Source organism: Carassius auratus, chromosome 22 (genome assembly GCF_003368295.1).
Source record: "Carassius auratus strain Wakin chromosome 22, ASM336829v1, whole genome shotgun sequence".
NCBI lineage: Eukaryota > Metazoa > Chordata > Actinopteri > Cypriniformes > Cyprinidae > Carassius > Carassius auratus.
In genome coordinates this window covers 29631245-29655035 of record NC_039264.1, presented here as the reverse complement: position 1 = coordinate 29655035, position 23791 = coordinate 29631245, and the positions used below count along the sequence as shown (strand labels likewise).

General features: G+C 35.4%; 1 protein-coding gene across 3 annotated transcripts in view; it reads left to right on the top strand.

Moving 5' to 3' along the window:
• The first annotated feature begins 1237 nt into the window (after positions 1 to 1237).
• The window catches only part of LOC113040299 (uncharacterized), a 43314-nt gene continuing 20760 nt past the window's right edge, over positions 1238 to 23791 (top strand). The window contains exons 1-4 of one of the 3 annotated variants that reach the window (XM_026198642.1): positions 1238 to 1338; positions 2802 to 3191; positions 3663 to 3771; positions 5255 to 5435. In XM_026198642.1, coding sequence (XP_026054427.1) covers positions 5256 to 5435 — 180 coding nt within the window. In that variant the 5' untranslated portion in view covers positions 1238 to 1338; positions 2802 to 3191; positions 3663 to 3771; position 5255. Of the gene's footprint in view, positions 1339 to 2801; positions 3192 to 3662; positions 3772 to 4947; positions 5436 to 23791 lie in introns of those variants that run through there. The other 2 variants (XM_026198643.1, XM_026198641.1) reach the window with 2 other exon arrangements.

The window sequence follows — 23791 nt, the reverse complement described above, 5'->3', positions numbered from 1 at the left end:
CCTGCCTGACCAGCTAAGACCAGCCTGACCAGCCTAAACCAGCTAAATCCTGCCTGACCAGCTAAGACCAGCCTGACCAGCCTAAACCAGCTAAAACCTGCCTGACCAGCTAAGACCAGCCTGACCAGCCTAAACCAGCTAAAACCTGCCTGACCAGCTAAGACCAGCCATCCTGACCAGCTAAAACCAGCTAAGACCAGCCTAACCAGCCTAAACCAGCTAAAACCTGCCTGACCAGCTAAGACCAGCCTGACCAGCTAAGACCAGCTAAAAAAGTGGTCAAAACCCCTCTTAAACCAGCATGAGAAACCAGCTATGACCAGGCTGGGCGACCAGCTAAAACCAGCTTGACCACCTTAAGCTTGTTTTAGTTGTTTTTTTTCAGCAGGGTACATTTTATCATGCAATATTGTATTTATCTTGTTTATCATGGGTCACATAATAAGCTGCCAGATCTTAGCCTGATTTGGGCCACATATCCCCTGACTGATCTGGGCCACACTCCTGCCATCAACAATCGGCCCTCATGTTGTTTGCTGGATCCCCGCCGTGCCGTCATTGCCACACATGGCCCAGCTCTGGCTGAAAGGGTACATGCCATTGCCGACAGGAGGCCAGCAGTGCCAGCTTGAGGCCACATGTGGGCCAAGTCCGTTTGTTATGTGGGTAGTGAACGTTGATTCTGATCGACGACCTATACTGACCAAAAATCGACGTTGAATCAATGTCTGCTTGCTATCTGGGTCCTGTATAACCTGTAATTTAAACATTAGTGATGATTTTATTTCAATGTAAGTTGTTCTGTGTGGAGTAACAGGGCAGAACAAAGACTAAACGTTTCACCCACAAACTACTGACAGATACACTAATGGCTGTCCAATACAATCAGACAACTTTTTCTGTTCACATCTGTGAATAACTGAATAATCTGGTTTATTAAAGACTCTGGTTGGAGCTGAAATGGTGGACCTCGAGATCTACAGCATCTTTACTTGGCTTCAGATCATGCTGATTATATGTGATGATATATTTTCATTTTCATTTGACTGGAATGCAGTGTTGTACTTTTACTTCAATTCGACAAAATAAATAACAGCTCTTGTAATTTCTTCTGTGTAAATAAGTTACTTTCGTGCTTTATTTTTATTATCTGACTTAACAAACCTTAATAACTATTCTGATTGTACAAAGTGAATTCGTGGTTTGACACCGCCCCTCCCCCCGCTGTGACATGAAATGAAAGTAATTTCTAGAAGCGAAAGATATCCCCGAAGACATCAGCAGTTACAATGATGAGAAGCGAGATCGTAATCATTCTGTTCGCTTTTCTCGTTGAAGGTAAGACATTCATTTGTGTCTGTATTTTCAATCCTTTACATTTCCTCGATGAATATGACACGTTTTTAACTCTTTTAAACACCTTTATTTTATTCAGCACTGTTTTAAACATCAGTATAATATATAAATAAAACGATTTTGCTCATTAGCCTATAGAAATCCTCTTTATATATCGTGGATGATTATTGTTTGTTCTTCCTGTGTTGGACTGTTGGAATGGAGGACGATAGTGACGCAGTTTCTTTAAAACGCTTGTGATCGATTAACCTTAGCTTCAGTGTTACTGTAACACTCTGTAGATTGGGACAGTTTAGAGCTGCGGTACTGTTTTCTTAAGCCCGCACCCGCTGAATGTTTGACCAGACCCGACCGCACCTACTCTTCTCTGGGCATTTTACAGGAAACATTTCCTTGTAAACAGATGTAATTGTCATATTGATACACTATGTCCATTTTGTGGTCTACATAAAGTTTTTTCATATTTACAATCTGGTAAACAAGAAAGCTGTTAAGTGTATTAATGTATGTAAACATTTCCGTATTTTTATGTAATTTATTTATTTTATTTTCTCTCTATTTCATTGTAGTTTTGTATCTACTGTAAAAGGTTGAATTTGAGTGATAAAAAAAGGCCTAAACCTGTCATTTCTTAATCAGTGTTCAAATGAAACATGTAATGTTAGTCCAGTGAATGTGGTATAATTAATTGTGAATTTGTCATTCGCCTGATCAAATGCACCATGAATATAAATAAAAATGGACTGCCTTAAAATAATTTTGTGGTCTACACTAATGTCGCCTATTGCTTTATCAGAATAATTATATACACATAAATACATCATAAATATATTATTTTAATACAATCACTATGGGGAAAACCAATTATATTTATTTATATTATTTATTTATTTATATGCACTGGTCAATTTCTAAATTTAGGCTAATTTGCTTCTATGCCTTGTCTTGTTATTAAACCTATACAGCAATACTTTATTTATATTTTAATTACAGTGTATATATTTAGAGGCTGTTTTCTCAAAATGAGTATTTTTTTAACATAAATAGTGATTGAGTATTAATTAGAATAATAATCTACTAATGCTAATAATATATACTAATAATAATGTACTCATTTACATATTCAAACATAACAACAAATTTAACGTGTGTGTGTGTGTATGTATGCTTTACATTTTTACAAATGAGGTTGTCCCCAAAAGAAGGTTTTAGGATTTGTCAGATTTCCTTAAAATATTGTTAATATTATTATTTGTGGGTCCTTCTGTCTTCTGTTGTTTATGCTTTATTATATATTATGCGTATTATTATATTATATTTGTATATATTTGGTCCACACAATATAGGTGCAAGATGACTGCACACACACACACACACACACACACACACACACACATACACACACACACACACACACACTAGTAACTGCTGATTTGTGTTTGCAGGTATGTTTGGTGTTACACATGCAGTGAAGTCCGTATCAGAAATGGAGGGAGATTCAGTCACTCTAAACACTGGTATAATCAAAAAAGAGCATGACAAGTTGCTGTGGTATTTTGAAGACACTCGCATCGCTCTGATCAATGGAGATCCCAACACGAGCTGTTTATATGATGGAGAAGACGGGAGATTCAGAGACAGACTGAAGGTGGACTATGAGACTGGATCTCTGATCATCACAAACATCACAACTCAACACGCTGGACGTTATGAAGCAGAGATCATCAGAAGTGAGAGTTCGGCAAAAGACAAAACTTGAACAGAAGCCCCAAGTGTAACAGCACAAAAATCACCAAAAAAGCCTCAACTAAAATCTTTCAGTCTGACTGTCAGTGGTAAGTCATTTAATGTCATTTCCCCTGTAATAATTACATTTTCATTTTAGTCTGTTTGAACTGTGGTCTTAAGATCTGTTTAGTATCTACATACTGCACCTATTTTACTGCACAAACTTGCAGAGTAAAAAGAAGTTTTCATTCTGTTTTCATATAATTTTTTTTTAATTATTATTAATTTATATTTTTCAAATCAGTTACTTAGAGGCACATCTGACGTCTTCTGGAAGATGTTTCATCTCATCATGTTTTAAATGAACTAGATGTTATGAACTGGTTGGATCTTTTGTGATCTGAGAGCTCTATTTGTTTTTAAACCATCAATAATATGAAATAATCTCTGTATGTTAATAGATACGTTTTTGACATCTACACATTGGCCCTGTAAAGGTGTCCAGAGAATATATATACAGTGAATATGGCATAAACACACTGTCAGATTTCCTCACACTAATGATGGTCTGTCTCCAGCTGTTTCAGGTTCAGGTCTGTCTCCAGCTGCTGTAGCAGGAATTGTTGGCTGCAGCTGTAGCTGCTGTAGCTCTTGTGATTTACTTTTGCCGCAGAAGATCCAGAAATGGTAAGCATCTTCTACAGATACTGTAGTTAGAGGAAAACCTTTTCATTTTTCAAAATTAGTGTTTAATTGTGTGTGATGATTTTTCAAAAAGAAGAAAAACAAACAAGTGCTAGAACCAGTGTCTAAGGATGAGGTAAGATACAGTAGTGTGTCTTTAGATCAGTGCTTTATTTCTCCTGCACTGACAAAATCATCTCAATAAGAAACATTTAAAACCATTTCTCTGACTGATGACAGATGTGCTGATTTTCAGTTTCTGTGGCTGTAAATGGCATTGTTCATTTCTCTCTCTTTACTTTCAGTCAATCTTTCTTATAGACATAGAAACATGAAAAAATCTCATGATCACTGAGGCTCGCAACAGCTTGGGCAAAAATAGATCTTATAAAACTACATAGTAGGAAAATGAGATTGTGATTTGAGCTAAAACATTTCAGTGCTTTGCAGGCCTCTCATTAATGATAAGCGTTACCTGTTATGAAAATGTAAAACATTTGTTACTGGACACATAGCCACTATTAACTTTGTGATGCTCACAGTCATATAGTCTTTCTTGTTGTTCTGTTCATTTGTAATTTTATCATTTGTGATGCAATCTAGGAAAACCCAACACATAGTGAAATTTTACTTAACCAAATGAAAGCTGTGTTCAAGCCCTTTCCTAACTGTATTTTGTCCATAGCTTGAACGTAACAAAAGTTATAGCCATCTGAAGTTGGCTGATTATTATGATTTTCCGGAATGGAATTTTGGCTTTCACTTTCACTTCTACTTAACGATCATCTGTCAGGAGCGATACTGCATTATTACACAAACAAACTAACATATCCCTGAAGAGGACAGTTTTCTTTTGTTTATCATGATGAACATAGTCTCTGAACTTCTGATCAGCTCTTGTATGTTTAGACAGCACGAATAGTGATGGCTACCTTGTAGTTAGAAGAGCGAGCACCTGTTCATATTACAGACTGTCATCAGACTCCTCTTTAGTAACATCATCACCTGATCCTTCATCTCTGGATGTGAAATAGTCCATTATAACATATATATATATAATGCTGTTTATACTATTATAAATTGTATGTGTTTCATAATAAGAATGGGTTAGTGAACTCCACTAATTTTTGTTCCTCTATTATTGTTCGAAAGTTAAAATAATATAACATATAAAAGTCTTGGAACTATACAGGAAATACAGGACATCAACGTTATGAAATACAACAAGAAGTAGGAGTAGTGAGAATAACTAAACGAAGCACCAAAGAGGAACATATTTTAACAAGATGAAGGGTTGGGCATACTATGCTGAATAAAACCTTAAAAGTAATAAATAAACATCAGTAGAACATGTTATTTGTGTTTGTCAAAAGTATACTACTGAACGAAATATATATATATATATATATGCTTTGGAAAGCATTGATCATTTGATGAATCATTTATCGTGTGTATTTTTTTCTCTCTCGTTCTCCCTCACACACAGGATGCTGTCACTTGTTCTTTATTGGAGGAGTTCACCTGCATCCTTTTCTACTAAGTTGGCAGTTTATCTAATGCCAAATACACTTATCCGACGATCAATCATTTCTCATATTTACTTTCTCTCGCCGTCACAGCACACAGACAAGATGTACAAGGAGTTCACCTGCATCCTTTTTGATTGGGTCAGTGTACAGTTTATTCAACACCACTTTTTTGAAGTACAGTATTTAATGTGTCAACTCTCACTGATGCTTGCTTACACATTACATGGCTTTAGTAGTTTTAAAGAGTAGCAGTTGGTATACATATTCAGGGCAGGGGAGCGCAAGGACAGGTGGTGTTTGTGATCTTATGTGGTGGTGGGCCGGTCTGGGCCAAAATGCCAGGGCCGATATTTGGTCCCAGTCCATCCTTGAATAGACCTGTCTTAGTATATAATGATAGACTAGTAATATCAGACAGTGGAAAAGCGGAGGTGCTTGCAGAAATGTTTGCTAAAGTGCAAAGTAATTCAAATTTATCAGAAGAAATGAGGAGGTACAGGGAGCAGATCATGAGTAGAAAACCCTCAGTTATTGAAAGGAAGAAGGTAATGAAATGGTAATGAGCATAAAACGCACCAAAAACGGAACACCTCAAGGAAGTATTAGTAGTCAAATTCTGTTTAATGTAGTGTTTCCCTCTCTCCCCCCTCCCCCATTGTCTTTTGTGTTATTATTTTCCAACTTCCCAACCATTATGCGCTCCACACTCCTATCCAGTAGGTGGTGGGAATGCACCATTCAAGTTGTTCTGCAAAACACCATTAAGAACCAGAAAAGGAAACAGGAAGTTGGAAACCTTTTTTTATTTTTATTTTTTATTGACATTTATTGAACCTTAACAAAAAAAGGCATTCGAAGTTTCAGATTTACAATCAAACCTGAGCGTACATACAAATATTACAACACAATATACATATTCACATCAGCAGGCAAGAAAAGTTGAAGCCTAGGTGAAAATAAAACTAAAAGAAAAAGAAAAAATTTAAATAAAATACAAATAAAATTAAATGAACAAATAAATATATAAAGTAGGGGAGTAGGACAATATTCAATTTATAAAATCAAAGTCTTCCAATAAGGAGTACAAATACACTGCTTTAGGACTTTACATCCTTCTCACGGTCTCCAAATATATTTTAAACTCCTCCTTAAAAACCACTAATTTTGGAGGGATTTTGAAAAATTTACATTTGTGTATATAAAATTTCAGCAAAAGCAACACATTATTAATAACATAGGATACCTTTTTATCCTTTATTAATAGCCCAAATTTAATAAATTCCCACGACAGTATCAACCTTACAGGTATTCTTTGTTGCATCCATCTCAATGCATCATTCCAAAATTTGTTTACCAAACTGCATTGAAAAAACAAGTGTTCAACCGTTTCTATCTCTACCTTACATATTTGACATAAATTTGAATCCCCAACATTAAATCTCGTTCTTAAAAATTCTTTTGTTGGATATATATGATTCAGAATTTTAAAGTGCACCTCTTTACATTTAGGATTAACAGGAAATGAAAGAAAATTGGTCCTAATTTTACACACTTCTTTCTTCTCATAATGACGAAAAATGTAATTTCTTAATACCGGTCCTGGGAAACATTGATGTATTAAACAGTCTCTTAAGAATTTGTTTGAACATTTTCTGTCAACAAAGCTTACATTTTCTATAATAAGTTCTTGTACTTTAGGTATTATCCTTGAATGTTTCAGATGTTCACTTTCTAATTTAAGCATCTGTAATGGAATATTCTTGATAATTTTTTCATACATTTTAGAGGAGCAACTTATATTGTATTTACCACAAAAAGCAACATGGCTTAGTATATTTCCCACATTATCCACTAAATGTGTTAGTGACCATATGCCCTTCTGCCACCACTCATCAATAAACAAAGATTTTCTGTTCACAGTTATACATCTGTTGTTCCAGATTGACATATTATGAGGGCTAAAATTATGCTTGAAAATCAATTTCCAGTATAATAATACTTGTTGATGGAAAGCAGAAAGTTTTACAGAGAGTTTCGAAAGTTCAAAGTCACATTGCAGCAGAAAACTTATGCCACCACATTTATTAAATACGATAGTAGGAATCTCAAACCAGAAAGAGGACTTATCATTAATGAAAGCCTGCAACCATCTAAGTTTAATGACCCCATTCATAATATCAAAGTCAATCGTTTTAAGACCTCCTTTTTCATAATCTTTAATCATGTCACTTTTACGTATATTATGACTTTTCATTTTCCATATAAAATCAAAGTTTAATTTGTTAACTGCCTTTATCCTTTTTGCAGAAACTGATAAAGAGAAACATGGATAGATGAATCTAGAAAGATTCTCTACTTTTGTCAATAAAATTCTTCCAAAAATTGTTATGTCTCTCTGCAGCCAAGTATTCATTATTAATTTACAATTATCCAAAGTTTTATCAAAATTTAAATGTTCTAAACTATCCATCCTCTTAGATAATCAGATACCTAAATATTTGACTTCATTTTTCACTGGGATATTGTATAATGTTACATTAGGATGATCATGAATGGCCAATAACTCACATTTTGACATATTTAGCTTTAAACCTGAAGCTTCTGAAAAAAACTTAATTAACTGAAGTGCTAGGGGTATTTGCTGTTCATTTCTTAAAAAAAGAGTAGTGTCATCAGCAAATTGACTGACAATAAAATTATTACCTTCAAAATCAATGCCTAATATGGTTCCCATTTTGAGTAAAATAGACAACATTTCTGCTACCATAATAAATAATAAAGGAGAACATCCACAACCTTGCCTGATGCCTCTTCTAACCTCAAATCTTGGACATGTACCTTGAGTAAGAGCTACAGAACTGTTTATGTCTTTATAAAGCATTCCAACAATACTAATAAATTTAGGACCAAAACCAAAGTGTTTAAGAGTTTGAAAAATAAAAGAATGCTCCACCATGTCAAAGGCCTTATAGAAATCCAGAAATAAAATTAAACCATCCTCTTCAATTAAATGACCATATTCAACCAAATCAAAAACTAACCTGATATTATTATGAATTGACCTATCCTTTAAGAATCCTGATTGGGTCACACTGATAATTTGTGATATTCCTGTTTTTAATCTGGAAGCCAGTGCTTTAGTAAACAGTTTGTAATCAGTATTAAGTAGTGTTATGGGGCGTAAATTATCTAATATCCTTTTATCTTTTCCTGGCTTTGGTATTACAATTATAAGCCCTTGTTTCATAGTTGGCAATAATTCAATATTATTTATACACTCTTGTAAGGCTTCAAATAAAAGATATTTTAGGTCATCCCAAAAAAAATTATAAAAATCTGTGGTTAACCCATCAGGACCCGGTGATTTACCAGGTTTACTCTGTTTAATCGCCGCATCAAGCTCTTGTAAGGTTAGGTCTGAATCGCATAGTTCTTTAAATACACTATCAATAGATGGTATATTATTTTTTATCATCTGAAAAAAAGAGTTTGAATTAACAGAGGAAAAAGAAGAGGAATACAAATTGGAGTAAAATTTAAATACCTCTTTTACTATCAAGTTGTGATTTAATTGTTCTACTTGGTTCACAATTAAACTACTGATCGAATTTTTTTCTTGTCGTCTTTTCTCCAAATTAATGAAGTATGAGCTATTTTTTCCCCCTCTTCCAGCCACTTAGCTCTGGATCTCACATATGCCCCTTTTGCCTTTTTAATATAGAATTCATCTAGAATGGAATGAAGCTTAATAAGTTTTTCTTTATCTTCATCTGACATGTTAGGTTGACAACAGCATTTATTAATATCTTGTATTAACTGGAATTCTTTTTTATGTTTCTTTTTCATCAGATTTTTGCTAAAGGTCATTGAATATTCTCTTAATTTATGTTTTAAATACTCCCATTTAATACCACTTGGCATCTTTTTTACTTTAAATTCAGCAATTATTTTTTTAATATATGTACAAAAATCAGGATGATTCAACAAATCTGCATTAAATTTCCAATAGCCTCTAGTATTACAAGGTTTATTTCTTTGTTCTAAGATTAAGTTGATCACACAATGATCTGTTAAGGGGGCACCTGAAATATTACACTTAGTCGCATTCCTTGAAAGAGATTCAGATCCGAGCCAATAATCAATTCTTGACTTTGAAGTGGCATTCGGTTTGAACCACGAAAAGTGTCTGGCAGTGGGGTTTAAGTTTCTCCAAATATCAATTAATCCATTGGATAAGCAGAAATTTTGAATAATACTGTTAGCATGAGAAATATCAAATTAGACGGTTGTCTATCCATGTATTCATCTGGTGACATGTTAAAATCGCCACCGATTAAAATATAATCTGTAGGGTAACTAGTTTTTAGGTCACTTATGTGACGAGTCCCTCGTTACTTCCACTAAGACCGGTCAGTGGGTGTGGTTGGAAGGCTCGTCAACAGAATTGTGTACACCTGTTCCTTCCCTATATAGTGTCAGCTCTGTTTGGTGTGGAGTGTGAACTCCCGGTTGTTTGGTTTTGCTTTGGCTATTTTGAGGTTATGATTAGTTTAACTCGGTTCTGTTGGATGCTTGGAGCATTCGTTTGTTTGAAGGAATCGTGTTTGGGTTTGTTGATTTCTTATTTTATGTTCTTTATTTATATTAATAAATATCTTCGTTGTAACATACCAACCTGACTATGTCCTCCTTCCCATTTGTCACGGCTTTGAGCCGGTCGTGACAAATGTGGGGGCTCGTCCTTAAATTTAAGTGATTTGTTTGGTAAAAATATTACTCAGTTTTATTGATTTGATGATTGATTTGTTAAATTAATATTTCTGTTTGCTCTTTTGGTAATGTTTAATATTTGGTTCTACAAATTCTGGAGGATATAGTGGTTGGTTGGTTTGTTTTTGTTGCTCTGCGGGAGTTCAGGTTTGGTAAGTATTGGCTACTCTTTGTATATATTTAGATGGGAAGTTTATTATTGGATTTGCTTTTCCCTGGTTAGGCTTAGCGGGGTATCCTTAACGGGATACTCTGATCTTTTTTATTTTAGTTTATTTTTTTTGTACGGTGAAAGCAGTCAGAGCAGTTGTCTCGGGAACACATCTGTGTTTTGTGGTAGTGACTCGTTAATCGGTTGCTATTGCAAACACTGGTTTATGGTGTATAAGAACCCACTGCAAGTAACTGTATGAAGATTAGGGATGAGTTTATGTAGTTTTGAAGTTTAGTTAGAGGGAATTGCTTATCCAAATTCTAGCCCTCAAATATGTTTGGAAAAATTAAGTAGCCAATTTGTTGTTTGACCATGGCCTCAAAAATTGGGGAGTTTATTAGTGCTCCATCTGAAAGTTTGTTGAATAATTTAACTAAGGATCAATTGGTGGAACTTGCAGGTCACTATGAAATTAACTTGGTAAGCCAAGATAAACGTTTAAAAGATAACATTAAATTATTGATAAAAACGAAGAAGGTGCTTCAGATTTTGTTGATGCGTCTACAATGTCTCATTTAACGTTTGAGCAACAAAAACAACTCTTGTTAATTCAGAATGAGATGAAAGGGAAGATGTTAGAAGCTCAAAATCGCGTGGAGATGTCTAAAATTCAATTACAACAACAGCAACTTGATCTTGAACGTTTTCGTTTAGATCTGATAAGAGAAGGAAAACTTGGGGTAATGGGAGGTGTAGACCGTGACTCGACTTCGTGTAAATTTGATGTAGTGACTAATATGAGATTGATCCCTAGGTTTGACGAGAAAGATGTCGAACGCTTCTTTTTGTTGTTTGAGCGCGTGGCAGATGCAAGAAAGTGGCCTGATGAGGAACGTACACTTATGTTGCAGTCTGTTTTTACAGGCAAAGCTCAAGAAGCGTATGCATCTCTTAGTGTAGAAGATGCTAATGATTATTTGACCGTTAAGAATGCAGTGTTGAGGGCATATGAATTGGTTCCAGAGGCCTACAGGCAAAAATTTAGGTCCTGGAAAAAAGAAGATAGCCAAACGCATGTTGAGTTTGTACATTTCACTCACTGGTGTACAGCTTCTGACGTGAAGACGTTAGGTGATTTGAAGGACTTGATGTTGCTTGAACAGTTTAAAAACTCTGTTTCACAAAGAGTAGCAACATATTAGTGAGAAAAGCCGACACTGTATATGAGGCAGCCATTATGGCTGATGATTTTTTTTTTTCTGATTCATAAAACCTCTTTTGGAGAAAGTGTAAAGAAAGAATCTTATGATCCTAGCAGGTCTTCTAAAATTGTGCGTGCTTCATCTGATCGACTACGTAGTTTCTCTGTTGGAGAGAAAGACCGTGAAAACCAGCGTAATTATTGCCGTGCGTTTAATCACTGGAAGAATGAGTGTCCGTCTTTAAAAGCAAAAGATGTTGCTAAAGCTTTCTGAAGATGGCATTGATCACCCAGTTGGATTCTTTTTTTTAGAAAGTTTAGTGCTTACCAACTTATTCTGTGATTGAGAAGGAAGCACTGGCTCTCATTTGGGCTTTGCAACGCTTTGAAGTTATGTGGGTTCATCTGTGGGACCTCATGGTTTTTACTTATCATAACCCATTAGTTTTTCTTCATTCATTACAGAACCCTAACCAAAGGTTAATGAAGTGGTGTTTGTTTTACAGGGATACCTGTTGGATATTCGCCATATTAAAGGCACAGAGAACAAAACTGCTGATGCTTTATCGCGTATTCATATAGTCTAATATTATAGGATTTGTCCTATTTCCTTGTCTCCATTCTTTTCTTAAATTGCTTCCTAGGCGCCAGGTTGCTGGAAGGAGTTGGAGAGTTAAGACTGCTGGAGTTTTGCGATCTGGATTGAATCTTATTTTATTTTTTTGGACCGAAGCTTTGTGGAGTTATGATTTGTGTAAACTACTTTGTTCCTTTTTTTTAGGGGGGGTGTGTGACGAGTCCCTCGTTACTTCCACTAAGACCGGTCAGTGGGTGTGGTTGGAAGGCTCGTCAACAGAATTGTGTACACCTGTTCCTTCCCTATATAGTGTCAGCTCTGTTTGGTGTGGAGTGTGAACTCCCGGTTGTTTGGTTTTGCTTTGGCTATTTTGAGGTTATGATTAGTTTAACTCGGTTCTGTTGGATGCTTGGAGCATTCGTTTGTTTGAAGGAATCGTGTTTGGGTTTGTTGATTTCTTATTTTATGTTCTTTATTTATATTAATAAATATCTTCGTTGTAATACCAACCTGACTATGTCCTCCTTCCCATTTGTCACGGCTTTGAGCCGGTCGTGACACTTATGACATTTGTTATTGTCTCCAACAGGCCTTTATTCTGGGTTTGAACATTATACCCATACACATTAACTAAAATGAAAAATATTTCGTCTAAGTATAGGACCACTGCAAGCCAATGGCCATTAACATCAGCCCTGTGTGTAATAATCTTGCCTGGGCATTTATTCATGCATATAGCGACCCCTGCAGACCGATTTGAACCATGACTAAATAACATAACATCCCCCCACTGCTTTTTCCGAAAGGTAACATCTGCCAACTCTGAATGTGTTTCTTGTAGAAAAAAACAATGTGATTTTTGACTTTTGCAAAATAAGAAAATTGCCTTTCTCTTAACTGAGTCCTTTAAACCCCTACAATTTAAAGAAGAAAATGAGATATCAGATTTTAACACGAACATGAACAATTAAACAGATAAAACGAAAAATTGAATACAAAAATGTAAAATTTAAATCCAAATAAAGATGTAAACAACGTTTAGCGTTTGTGGAATAGAAAAAACCGAATCCCATTCCTTTATCACCCCACCTCACCTCATATCAAAGAGAAGCAGTCAATACCCTTTTTAAGTGATACTTTTACCCTCTATATACCCAAATGGACCTCTAAACCCAGCCGCCTTGCCTTCCTTTCTGGCTTGTGCGATTCTTGGCCATAATTCACTTCTCAACAGTCTACCCAGCTAACACAGTTACGTTGTGACGACGTAACTGGACCAGACCATATTCGTTGCAGCGACATCCCAAATAACGTTCCAGCGACGTAACTTTGTGATTCCCATATCCGTCGTGGCGACGTTATAGTGGAACGTCGCTGGAACGTGATGAGTATGTCCTGACGACCAAACTGGCACGTTATGAGGACGTGACATTACAGGATCATATTGGTAATTTATATTTTCACCTCATCATTACCTTGAAATACATAAAGAACTAATAAACTCAATCCATCTCTGGTGCAAAAATAAACCTTATGAAATCTAATTATAGGGGATTCATAGTTAATACATTAATTACATACATGCAATGCAAACAAATACAAAAACATTACATTCTAATATAAAATAGACAAAAACGCACTGCATTCATTCACAAATCAATATTTATTCAGCACTACTTTGTACAAATACGAAGCCAAAACATTTTGAACATCGCACCTGTTCTTTAACCATGCAAAGTGTTACTAAGTTATGAGCACAGAAAAGTAAACACATCAATTCATAGATTACACAATATAAACAATAGAACATTTTTGTCTTAAAGATGGGGAGATGGTTAATGACGTTATTAGTGAAAATTAAAAATAATTATCAGTAAACTTATTGATACAACATAATTTAGTGCAACAAAAAATACATGATAAATAGATATGAAACAATTCAGCAGATACTGCACCGAGATACTGCACAAAGTAAAACTGTGAGCGTCATATATGAGGCTCCTGGTATAAATGTCTGGTGGTGATGTGCTTTAATTACATGGCATGCAGGAAAACATTTAGGCTAATTCATGCGCACGATTTTATATTTCATTCCCTCGATTTGCTAAAACGTGTACACTATTTATACATCAAGAGAACGAATTAGTAAATTGTGCATACGATTTAGCAAATCAATGAAATGTAAAAGTAATCGTGCACGTTTTAGTACATCGAGGGAACAAATTAGTAAATCATGGACATGATTTCTTTCTTTTTCTTGCATGTCATGATCAGGGCTCTGTGCTCACTATCAGAGGATAAAACTAAACAATATAACAATTACCAAAGAACCATCATTTTTGAGCTTCTCAGAAGAAAAACATTCATAAAGCGTAAAGATATGAAAAATGAACAATATAGAGATTTCTAGCATCTCTCCTGTATTATTTGTTTTTAAGAAAATGAGCATATCGACTTTCTCGGAAGAATCTGTGATCTGTGATTACTGACTGTGGAGAAGACTCTTTCAGACAGTGCTGAGGAGGCAGAGTTAGGTGCTGGACAGCTGATAGAGAAGAGGAAGAGGGTGTTTCTTACCCCAGCAGCAGAAGACAGGCTCTTCTGAGGGAAGGACAGGAGGCTTGCAGTGTTTTGCTGTAGAACAAGGCTTCTTCTCAGCACCTGATCTTCTTCAGAAAAGAGTTCCTCTAGTGTAGAGTCAGACACTCAGACTTCTTGCAAACTGGAATCTTTTAATAACATTTAGCATATTATTGTAGTCATGTTCATTGTTTTTATTATAACACATGGCAAGCTTATAGAAAATTGTTAAACGTGTTCTTCCTCCTCTTCTTCATCCTGAGCCTGCACTGTCAACATCCTTCTCTGAGCTGAAAGGGAGGTTCATCTTGTTAATGTTGCTCATGTATGTTCACAACCAGTCAAAAATCTGGAATCTTTTCTTTATGGTTTTCAAGAGAAGTCTCTTCTGCTCACCAAGGCTAGATTAATTTGATTAAAAAAAAAATGTAAATTGTAAAAAAAAAAAAAAAAAAAAAAAAAAAAGAAAACCGAAAGAAAGAAAGAAATAACGGTTTTCATACTCTTTTTTTTTTTTTATATACTTAAACATATTTATTGAAATAATTATGAGGCAAAGCTGAATTTTTCAGTAACTTTACTCCAGTCTTCAGTGTCACATGATCTTTTTCATATACTGATTTGCTGATCGGGAAACATTGCTGATTATCACAAATCAGTGCATTTACATGCACCCAATCGCATTATTCCCGCTAAGATCAAAGTGTACATCTGCTCATGACATACATGATGTAAATCACATCTGCAGTTAGCTTACTACGGTTGTTAGTTCCACTGAACTCTATTGGTAAAGAAGGAACTTGTGACCAAAGTTGGTTTTAGGGAAACGCACCCCATATTAGAAATGATGGGGAAGAAAACTTAGCATTTCTGGAAAGTTGAATTTTTTCTTCATTATTATTTTATAAAACACAAAGTTCAAAACATTGAAAAAAAGGTAATCTTTTGTAAAATTACAAAAGTCTTCTCTACCACTGGTTTTCAATTTTATGCATTCTTGCTATTAGCCAACCCCCCCCCCCCCCCCTAAAAATAATAAATAAATAAAATAAATAATAAATAAATGTAACTGTAGTGTAGACAAAATGTTTGGGCAGCACAACTGTTCAGTCATTCCCAGACCTCCTTGTTTTTAATCTGTCCCTCAAATCTACAGAAACAAACATCATTTTATAGACTATTTGGATAAGTCACGAATTGCAATAGTTATATAACTATAATCACAATGCTAAATTATATATATATATATATATATATATATATAATTATAAATATATATTGAATCGGCACAAGTATCGGGATAGTATTGAATTGGCAGATTAGCGTATCATCCCAGCCCTAGTTACTACAGTCAAAACAATGAAACTCTCTTCAAGAGTGCACAATAACTGATATTTAAAACTGTTAAAAGAAAAGGCTCAAAATATTGCACACATATAATACACAACAATATCTCTTCCCTTGGTGTTTTGAACATTTCTATGAGTAATGCTACACGCTGTGACTCTGTGTTGCTTCAAGTGCATCATTCTGCGCATTGGTTGTGTTTATGATAGATGATAGATTGATAGATGATAGATTCTTGTTCTGTCCCATCTACCACATGTTGCTGCCTTCATTACTGTGCTATAAATTTAAAAGAAATGTATTTTACACACACATACATTATACACACACACACATATATATATAGACGGTTTCAACGGCAACAACATAAACAAACGTTACTGCGCATGCGCGCTTTTGTGGACCTAACCTAACCGGTAGACTTCCAAATAGAATCAATAACAACAGCCAAGTCCCTCTGGAGTAGATATTTTTTTGATAACAAACAAAATATGTTTGCTGCGTGGATCAGGCGGACTTAATGAAAATGCAAATTCATCCTTTGCCAGCAGGAGATGTTTTAAAGCATAGACATAAAGTGCGAGAAATAGAGGTTTCCCCAGTAACAGCTGTAAACGAAGCAGAGCTGGTACGCTCACACGCTGCTTTATCAGGCATATAACATGCAAGTCTTTCTTCAGAAATACAGCGATATAAAAACACCTGTGCCTCATTTTGATATTTAAACATATAAATGTTAGGAATTATTAAACGTGCAGTACGTAACGTTACTCATGTTTATTCAACAAAGCCTTTTTGAAAATCGATCAGTTTTAAAATTGTGGCGAGTCTCCAAAAATAAATAAATGTATGGGAAACATCCCGCAGCACAATCAGTTTGAGACCAAAGGTTTGGACACACCTTCTCATTCAAAGAGTTTTCTTTATTTTCATTACTATGAAAATTGTAGATTCACACTGAAGGCATCAAAACTATGAATTAACACATGTGGAATTATATATGGAATTATATACATAACAAAAAAGTGTGAAACAACTGAAAATATGTCATATTGTAGGTTCTTCAAAGTAGCCACCTTTTGCTTTGATGACTGCTTTGCACACTCTTGGCGTTCTCTTGATGAGCTTCAAGAGGTAGTCACCTGAAATGGTCTTCAACAGTCTTGAAGGAGTTCCCCGAGAGATGCTTAGCACTTGTTGGCCATTTTGCTTTCTGTCTGCGGTCCAGCTCACCCCTAAACCATCTCGACTGGGTTCAGGTCCGGTGACTGTGGAGGCCAGGTCATCTGGCGCAGCACCCCATTACTCTCCTTCTTGGTCAAATAGCCCTTGATGCCTTCAGTGTGACTCTACAATTTTCATAGTCATGAAAATAAAGAAAACTCTTTGAATGAGAAGGTGTGTCCAAACTTTTGGTCTTTACTGTAAAATATATATTTTACAGTTTTATATATATATATATATATATATATATATATATATACACACACACACACACACACACTTTTGCACTTCCTGTCATACCAGTGACTGGGTGTTACTGCAATAGACTTTGCAGCATTAAGGTTAACGATTAATCGATTATTTGATCATTAATTTAAACGACGATCGATCATGGAAATGATTGAAAATTGACATCCCTACACAGAAGTATAGAAAATTCTACATTGATTTAAATTTTTTGCAAAAAACGACACCGATATCAGATCAGAATTAGTGTCTCTTCTCATAGTGACAGCCAATCACATTAGTTTTCTGGTATTGCATGCACTCGATTGGCTTGCGTCTGCGCTTGGGTATTTGCATAAGATGTTCTGACTGGAGGACGGCTGCATTGGCGCTTGAGAAGTCTTCAACTTCTATTTAGAATTAATTTCTAGAATTAATTTCACCATGCTTGACGTCACTTCATTTAAAAGTAAACGAGAGGCGTTGACGCCCCGTGTGATGGGGCGTTATATGTCTGGATACCGCTGCACAAATCTTTCAACAACGAGAAATGTAGTTCCAGCACGGCCTTACATCCAGGACAGCAGAATGGTCAGGATGACCTGAAACACATAACCAACTGAAATCAATTTAAAAGTATTTAGTCTTGCCTGAGTGATGCTGAAACAACCAGGTTTAGTTTTTCACCCAGGAGAAACTGCTTCCTGTGGAACAGTCTCCATGAAGAATGATCTCTTGATCCTGGATCCTTGCTGCCATCCACGCAGAGATGATTTGGAGGATATGTGGTTGTGTCTAAAGGGTAATGAATCAATGTTACAACAATACTGATAGCAGCACTATTGATCCTGTAACTTATGTAAATGTTTTCAGTACTGAACAAGTCAGGAACCAAATTAGTACCAGTTCTTGAAGCCCATCTCTACTTGTAATAGTTGTCTTGTTGCTGCTGCCCAGACTGTCTCTTCCCCTGATGATAAATATATGTGCTCATTTTAAAGCAATAAATAATACATTTAAATTACTAGGTGGTAACAAATATATTTCCTTATAAGGAACTCACTGAATCATGGACTCAACTGGTGGTTGTCAGGCCCTAAGAAAGTGAACAATTTGTTTACTTTTTGTGAAACGAAAGTATCAGATCAATTTGAGAATTAAACTAGCATTAAAAAGCATGCATGTGAAAAACACCATCAACACCAATAATGAACAGATGACAGAATTTACAAGCCTGCCACTTGAGGGAGAAAAGGGGAAATTATTAATCCCACATAACGTTACACTGAACATGATTTCGGCAGCCTCGGTCTAATTAACGTTAAACTTTATATTTAACGTTCTATCGGTTTATATTCAAGTTCACAGCATGGCTAGCATGAGCATCATCAAGCTCGAGCAGCAGGTATTCAAACAAACTAATTAACGTTACTACGGTTAAAAATTTAATGATTAGAAAGTTAATACTGTATAGTTTATAGTGATAAATTTCAAATAATTTAAAACAGGTAAGGTTATATTCGATTTTAACAGTTACCGTTACCTTAGACCACCTCTGAGACTGCTTTTGAGCTAATTAACCAAACAGAGCATTTATTTATTAAATTGAAAGAGAAAACCTACAAAAATACAAAACACTACTCCTCTTTGATGGCATTTAACGTTATATCAGTTAAAATCTATGAATAAAAGTAGATTTATAGGACTTACCTTTCCTCCGTGTCCGTCCGCTGGAAGTTGACCGTTACAAAATGACGGGCACGCGCACGTCGCGCACTTCACTCAGAAAGTGACGTGCGCTGCTAGTTTAAGGTTTAAATGTTAATTTGTCCCGTACTCTCTTTCATTAACAAACATTATCACCATTTGCTAAGTAATTTTTTTATTTTATTGTTCTTAAACTGATGGCATATATATATATATATATATATATATATATATATATATATATATATATATATATATATATATATAATTATTTTAACATGCTTGATTATTTTTTTTGTATATTTCCCAAAGAATATGCTGTTCAAATGGTATCTTAATAATAATAATAATAATAATACATCTAGTGCAATAATATTAAAAGTTATCTGAAGACCAGCTGACCACGTCGCTACAATGTCCCCAATGGGACTAACTAGCGACGTCTTTTGAGTACCTGCCCACGACGTTTCTGGGAAGTTAGCCAAGATTTAAAAAAATGGAACTTTACCACGACGTCCTCACAACGTTGCCATAAAGTAATGTCGCGCTGACCAAATGACGACTAACTGGCAACGTCCTCACAACGTTCTGTGTTTGCTGGGTATTTTCTTTCGTCAGGTCTTCGGCAAAACGGATGCCAGCTTCTTTGCACACTGCTGACGACTTGGTTCTCTTCCATACTTCGTCCCGCACCAATCTGCGGGGTAAAAAGAATGATCACCTCTCTCGAACGACCGGTCTCCTTTCTTCCCACCCGATGCACGACATCCACAGCCTCCTCCATATTAGAAGCAAACTCAGGCGTTATCTTGCCCAGAAGTTGAATCACATCCTCTCTTATGCGCTCGTTTGAGTTCTCCTTGAGACCTTTTATGCGAAGACACCATCTCCTCTTGTATCTTTCCTCTTCCAGCACACGAATTTTCAGATCATTATTGACTTCGGATAGATTTTCAATTTGTTTCTCCATCATTTTAATTTTGTCTTTGCATTCTCGTAACTCCTGCGCATTTGTTTGGACGGACTTAGCAACGCAATCATCGCACTGTGCTGCTTCCCAGCCGGCATTTCAACGTTGATTCAACGTTGAAACAACGTCAGGTACCATGGTTGAATCAACGTTGAAAAACCTTTCGATTTTGCAAATTGGATCAACGTTGAAATCACGACGTTGATTCACCGTTGAAATCGTGACGTTGATGTACGGTTGAAATCACAACGCTGATTCACTGTTGAACTCCCGACGTTGAATCCACGTTGAAAAACCTTTCGATTTTGCAAATTGGATCAACGTTGAAATCACGACGTGGATTCACCGTTGAAATCGCGACGCTGTTTCACCGTCTTACCTGCATTATGGGTGAATTAGGGTCGTGCTGCAGCCCTGGGATGAAAGCTGAATGAGGTGTTGATTTTGAAAAGTTAATCAGCGTTGATAACACGACGTTGTGTCCCCGTCGTACCTTGCACCGTGTGTAAATACACCTAGATCCTAGTTGGCATTTAGATCAACAATGTACATACAAGGCTAAAAATCTAATGACTGGCAGCAATGGCTTTACAAACAACTTCAATAAACTACCACATGCTCAAAATTGTCAAACAGCAGTTACATTTTGGAAACAGATGAAGATAATGCCACACTTTATTATGCAGAGTATGCATGGAGGTAATGCTAAAAACAGGTAGTAGAACAATCCAAGTACAATAATATTTAAAGGTTTTTGTGAAATAATTTGGCACATAAATGCATATTTTTTGCAGCACTTACAAGAAAAACCCTTGTACCTTTATGACTGAAACCAGTGGATCTTTTATTTTGGTGGAAAACTACAGTTTCTGTCAAAAACATGTTTTAGTAATGTGTCTCATTACAAGAGTTGTGTACATTTGTGCAGTGAAAATGTGTTAAACAGTTCGAGAAGGGAACCTTCCACCAGTTGATTTCTAATGGGAACCCCCTGGACTTTGTCTTCTTTACCGTGGGGAATGCAGAATGAGATTTCTACCGCAGGGCACTCTAAAATGTTAGAACCAGCAGCCTTAGTGTATATAGTGTGGTTGTGCTTCGGGTGATCCTTGAAAGTGTCCCAGCGCTAGGTCCTTTCTGACGCCGTCCCCTCCACTCTCTCCCACTTCTGCACTTTCTGTACCGTCCTGTATAAACATTTACATTTAGTCATTTAACAGACGATTTTATCCAAAGCGACTTACAAATAAGAACAACAGAAGCAGTCAGGTGTACAAGCGAACAACAACAGTATACAAGTGCCATGACAAGTCTCAGTTAGTCTAGTACAGAACGCATAGCCAGGTTTTTTATATATATATATATATATATATATATATATATATATATATATATATAAAAAAAAGACAAGAAAAGAAGGAAAAGTGCTAGCATTAGTTGGTTAAGTTCTGGTGAAAAAGATGAGTCTTAAGATGTTTCTTGAAGATGAGTAAACACTCAGTTCGGATTGAGATTGGGAGGTGATTCCAGCAGCTGGACACAGTCCAGGAAAAGGTCCGTGAGAGTGATTTTGAACCTCTTTGGGATGGCACCACAAGGCGTCGTTCACTTGCAGAGTGCAAACTTCTGGAGGGCACATAAGATTTAACCAGTGAGTTTAGGTATGTTCACAATGTTTGACAATAACTTTGATATTGTGAAATATATTTAAATGAAAACTGAATGCAAAATAAATCACACAATATTTTCACTTTACAGTTCAGTAACAGTGAGGTTGGAAACAAAGTGGACAACACTATTCATTAAACACTTATTTAATGTATTCAGATGAAAATGTACAATATTAACACATTATTCACAAGCAGTGTTTTCAGAGCCCCCAGTTACACTGTTTTAATCAGAACACTAACATTACAGTGTAGTAAAACAAGTCAAATCAAATTCAGTACATTTTTATTAAACTAAGCACAACCAAAACCTATCACAAAAGGTCAAAGCATCTCTAGCAGAAGTGACAGTGCAATGTAGCAGAAGAACAATTTCTTACCAATGTTTAAAGAACAAGCTGGATCCTCGATGACTCTACAAGGGGAAAGAAGAAATGGTTTACTGAAAAGTTCTTAAAAAGCAGGATTTCATATTATACCATTTCTTTAAACCACTGGTTCTCAAACTTTTTATACCAAGTACCACTTCAGAAAATATTTGTTATTAAATATTAAGTTGCACCATAATGACCAACATTACATTTCAGCAGCGTAGTAGGCCAAACTATTCAGCTAAGTTACAGGTCTACAGTTAAAAAATTGAGGCAGTTTTATTCTAATAAGAATATTAATTGTTGTCAGACACTTTACCATGGTAAATACAGTTTGAACATTAACACTACAACTGTGCTTACATACACAGGTAAATGAAAAAAAAAGTTTAAATTAAAATGTAATTATGTAACAAAAGTTACAAAACTGTACTGTACTTTAACTGTAACATACTTAAATGTGCAAAAAAAAAAAAACTTACTCAAAGATTAAGTTAAAATATATTAACATTAATTAGTTTAATTTAGTGATTCACCTGCATAACAACTAGAGGGGGCCTGACACTTTGAGAACCATGGCTTTAAACAATCCTTTTTTTTTTTTTTTTTTTTTTCATTAATTCATTAAAATTATATTATTTAAATACCGACATTTGCACTTATATGTTGCAGAAAACACTTTGAAACTAATATAAGAATACAAACATATATAACACACCTAATGCATGGGATTCATATCAGGAAAATATGGGAAAATCTCTAAAAGACAGACATTAACACACAACTCACCAGCAACACATTAGGTGAGCATCTAACTTGATCATCTGTGATAAAGCAATGCAAAAATAGACACACAGGTATTTATTTATCTGCAGGTTACATGTCCTTTAAACTACCCATTTGTAAACTCTGGTAATACTTTACTATTTTCAAAAGATAGTAAAGATAAAGTTAGCGATTTTCTTACCTCATTTTGACAGGATGTTTTCAGGACCTCGCAGAACACCTGACCCTTCTTGTGTTCACAGTTTTTGTTCTCCATTGACATGTCACGACTCAAATTCGCTCGAAATAAATAAAAAATATACAGGCAAATATGACATAATTCGGGACCGACCGAGCAGTCAGTTATAACGAGCAGCAGCTCACAGTTAGCCGCCTCACTCACAGAAAGACGACAATAACGGTCATATTTTTAAATGTAGAAAAGCGCGAACCGATTCATTGTCCAGTTTCTTGAATGACAGCCAGATTAACCAATCACGATAGAAGTAATAAAATAAAACTACCAATGGGAGTTGTTTCAGTGTGATAAAGCAGCGAAATGTATAGTTTTATTGTTGTTAATGATGATAATATTTAACATTTTAGAATAGGTATCATGACTAAAATATTTTTAAATGCTATTAAAATAATAATTAATTTAAATAATTTAATATAAATAATTTAAAAGCTTGTTAACCTTTTTCTACCATTTAGCATTAAACATTTTTAACGTTGTTTTATTAAAACAACTGACCTTATTTCAACCATATTTCAACGTTGAAAGTTGGTCATGTGCTGGATGTTTTTCAACCATTCAGCTTTAAACGTTGAATCAACGTTGTTTCAACGTTGAAACCACAACTGACCTTATTTCAACCATATTTCAACATTGAAAGTTGGTCATGTGCTGGATGTTTTTCAACCATTCAGCTTTAA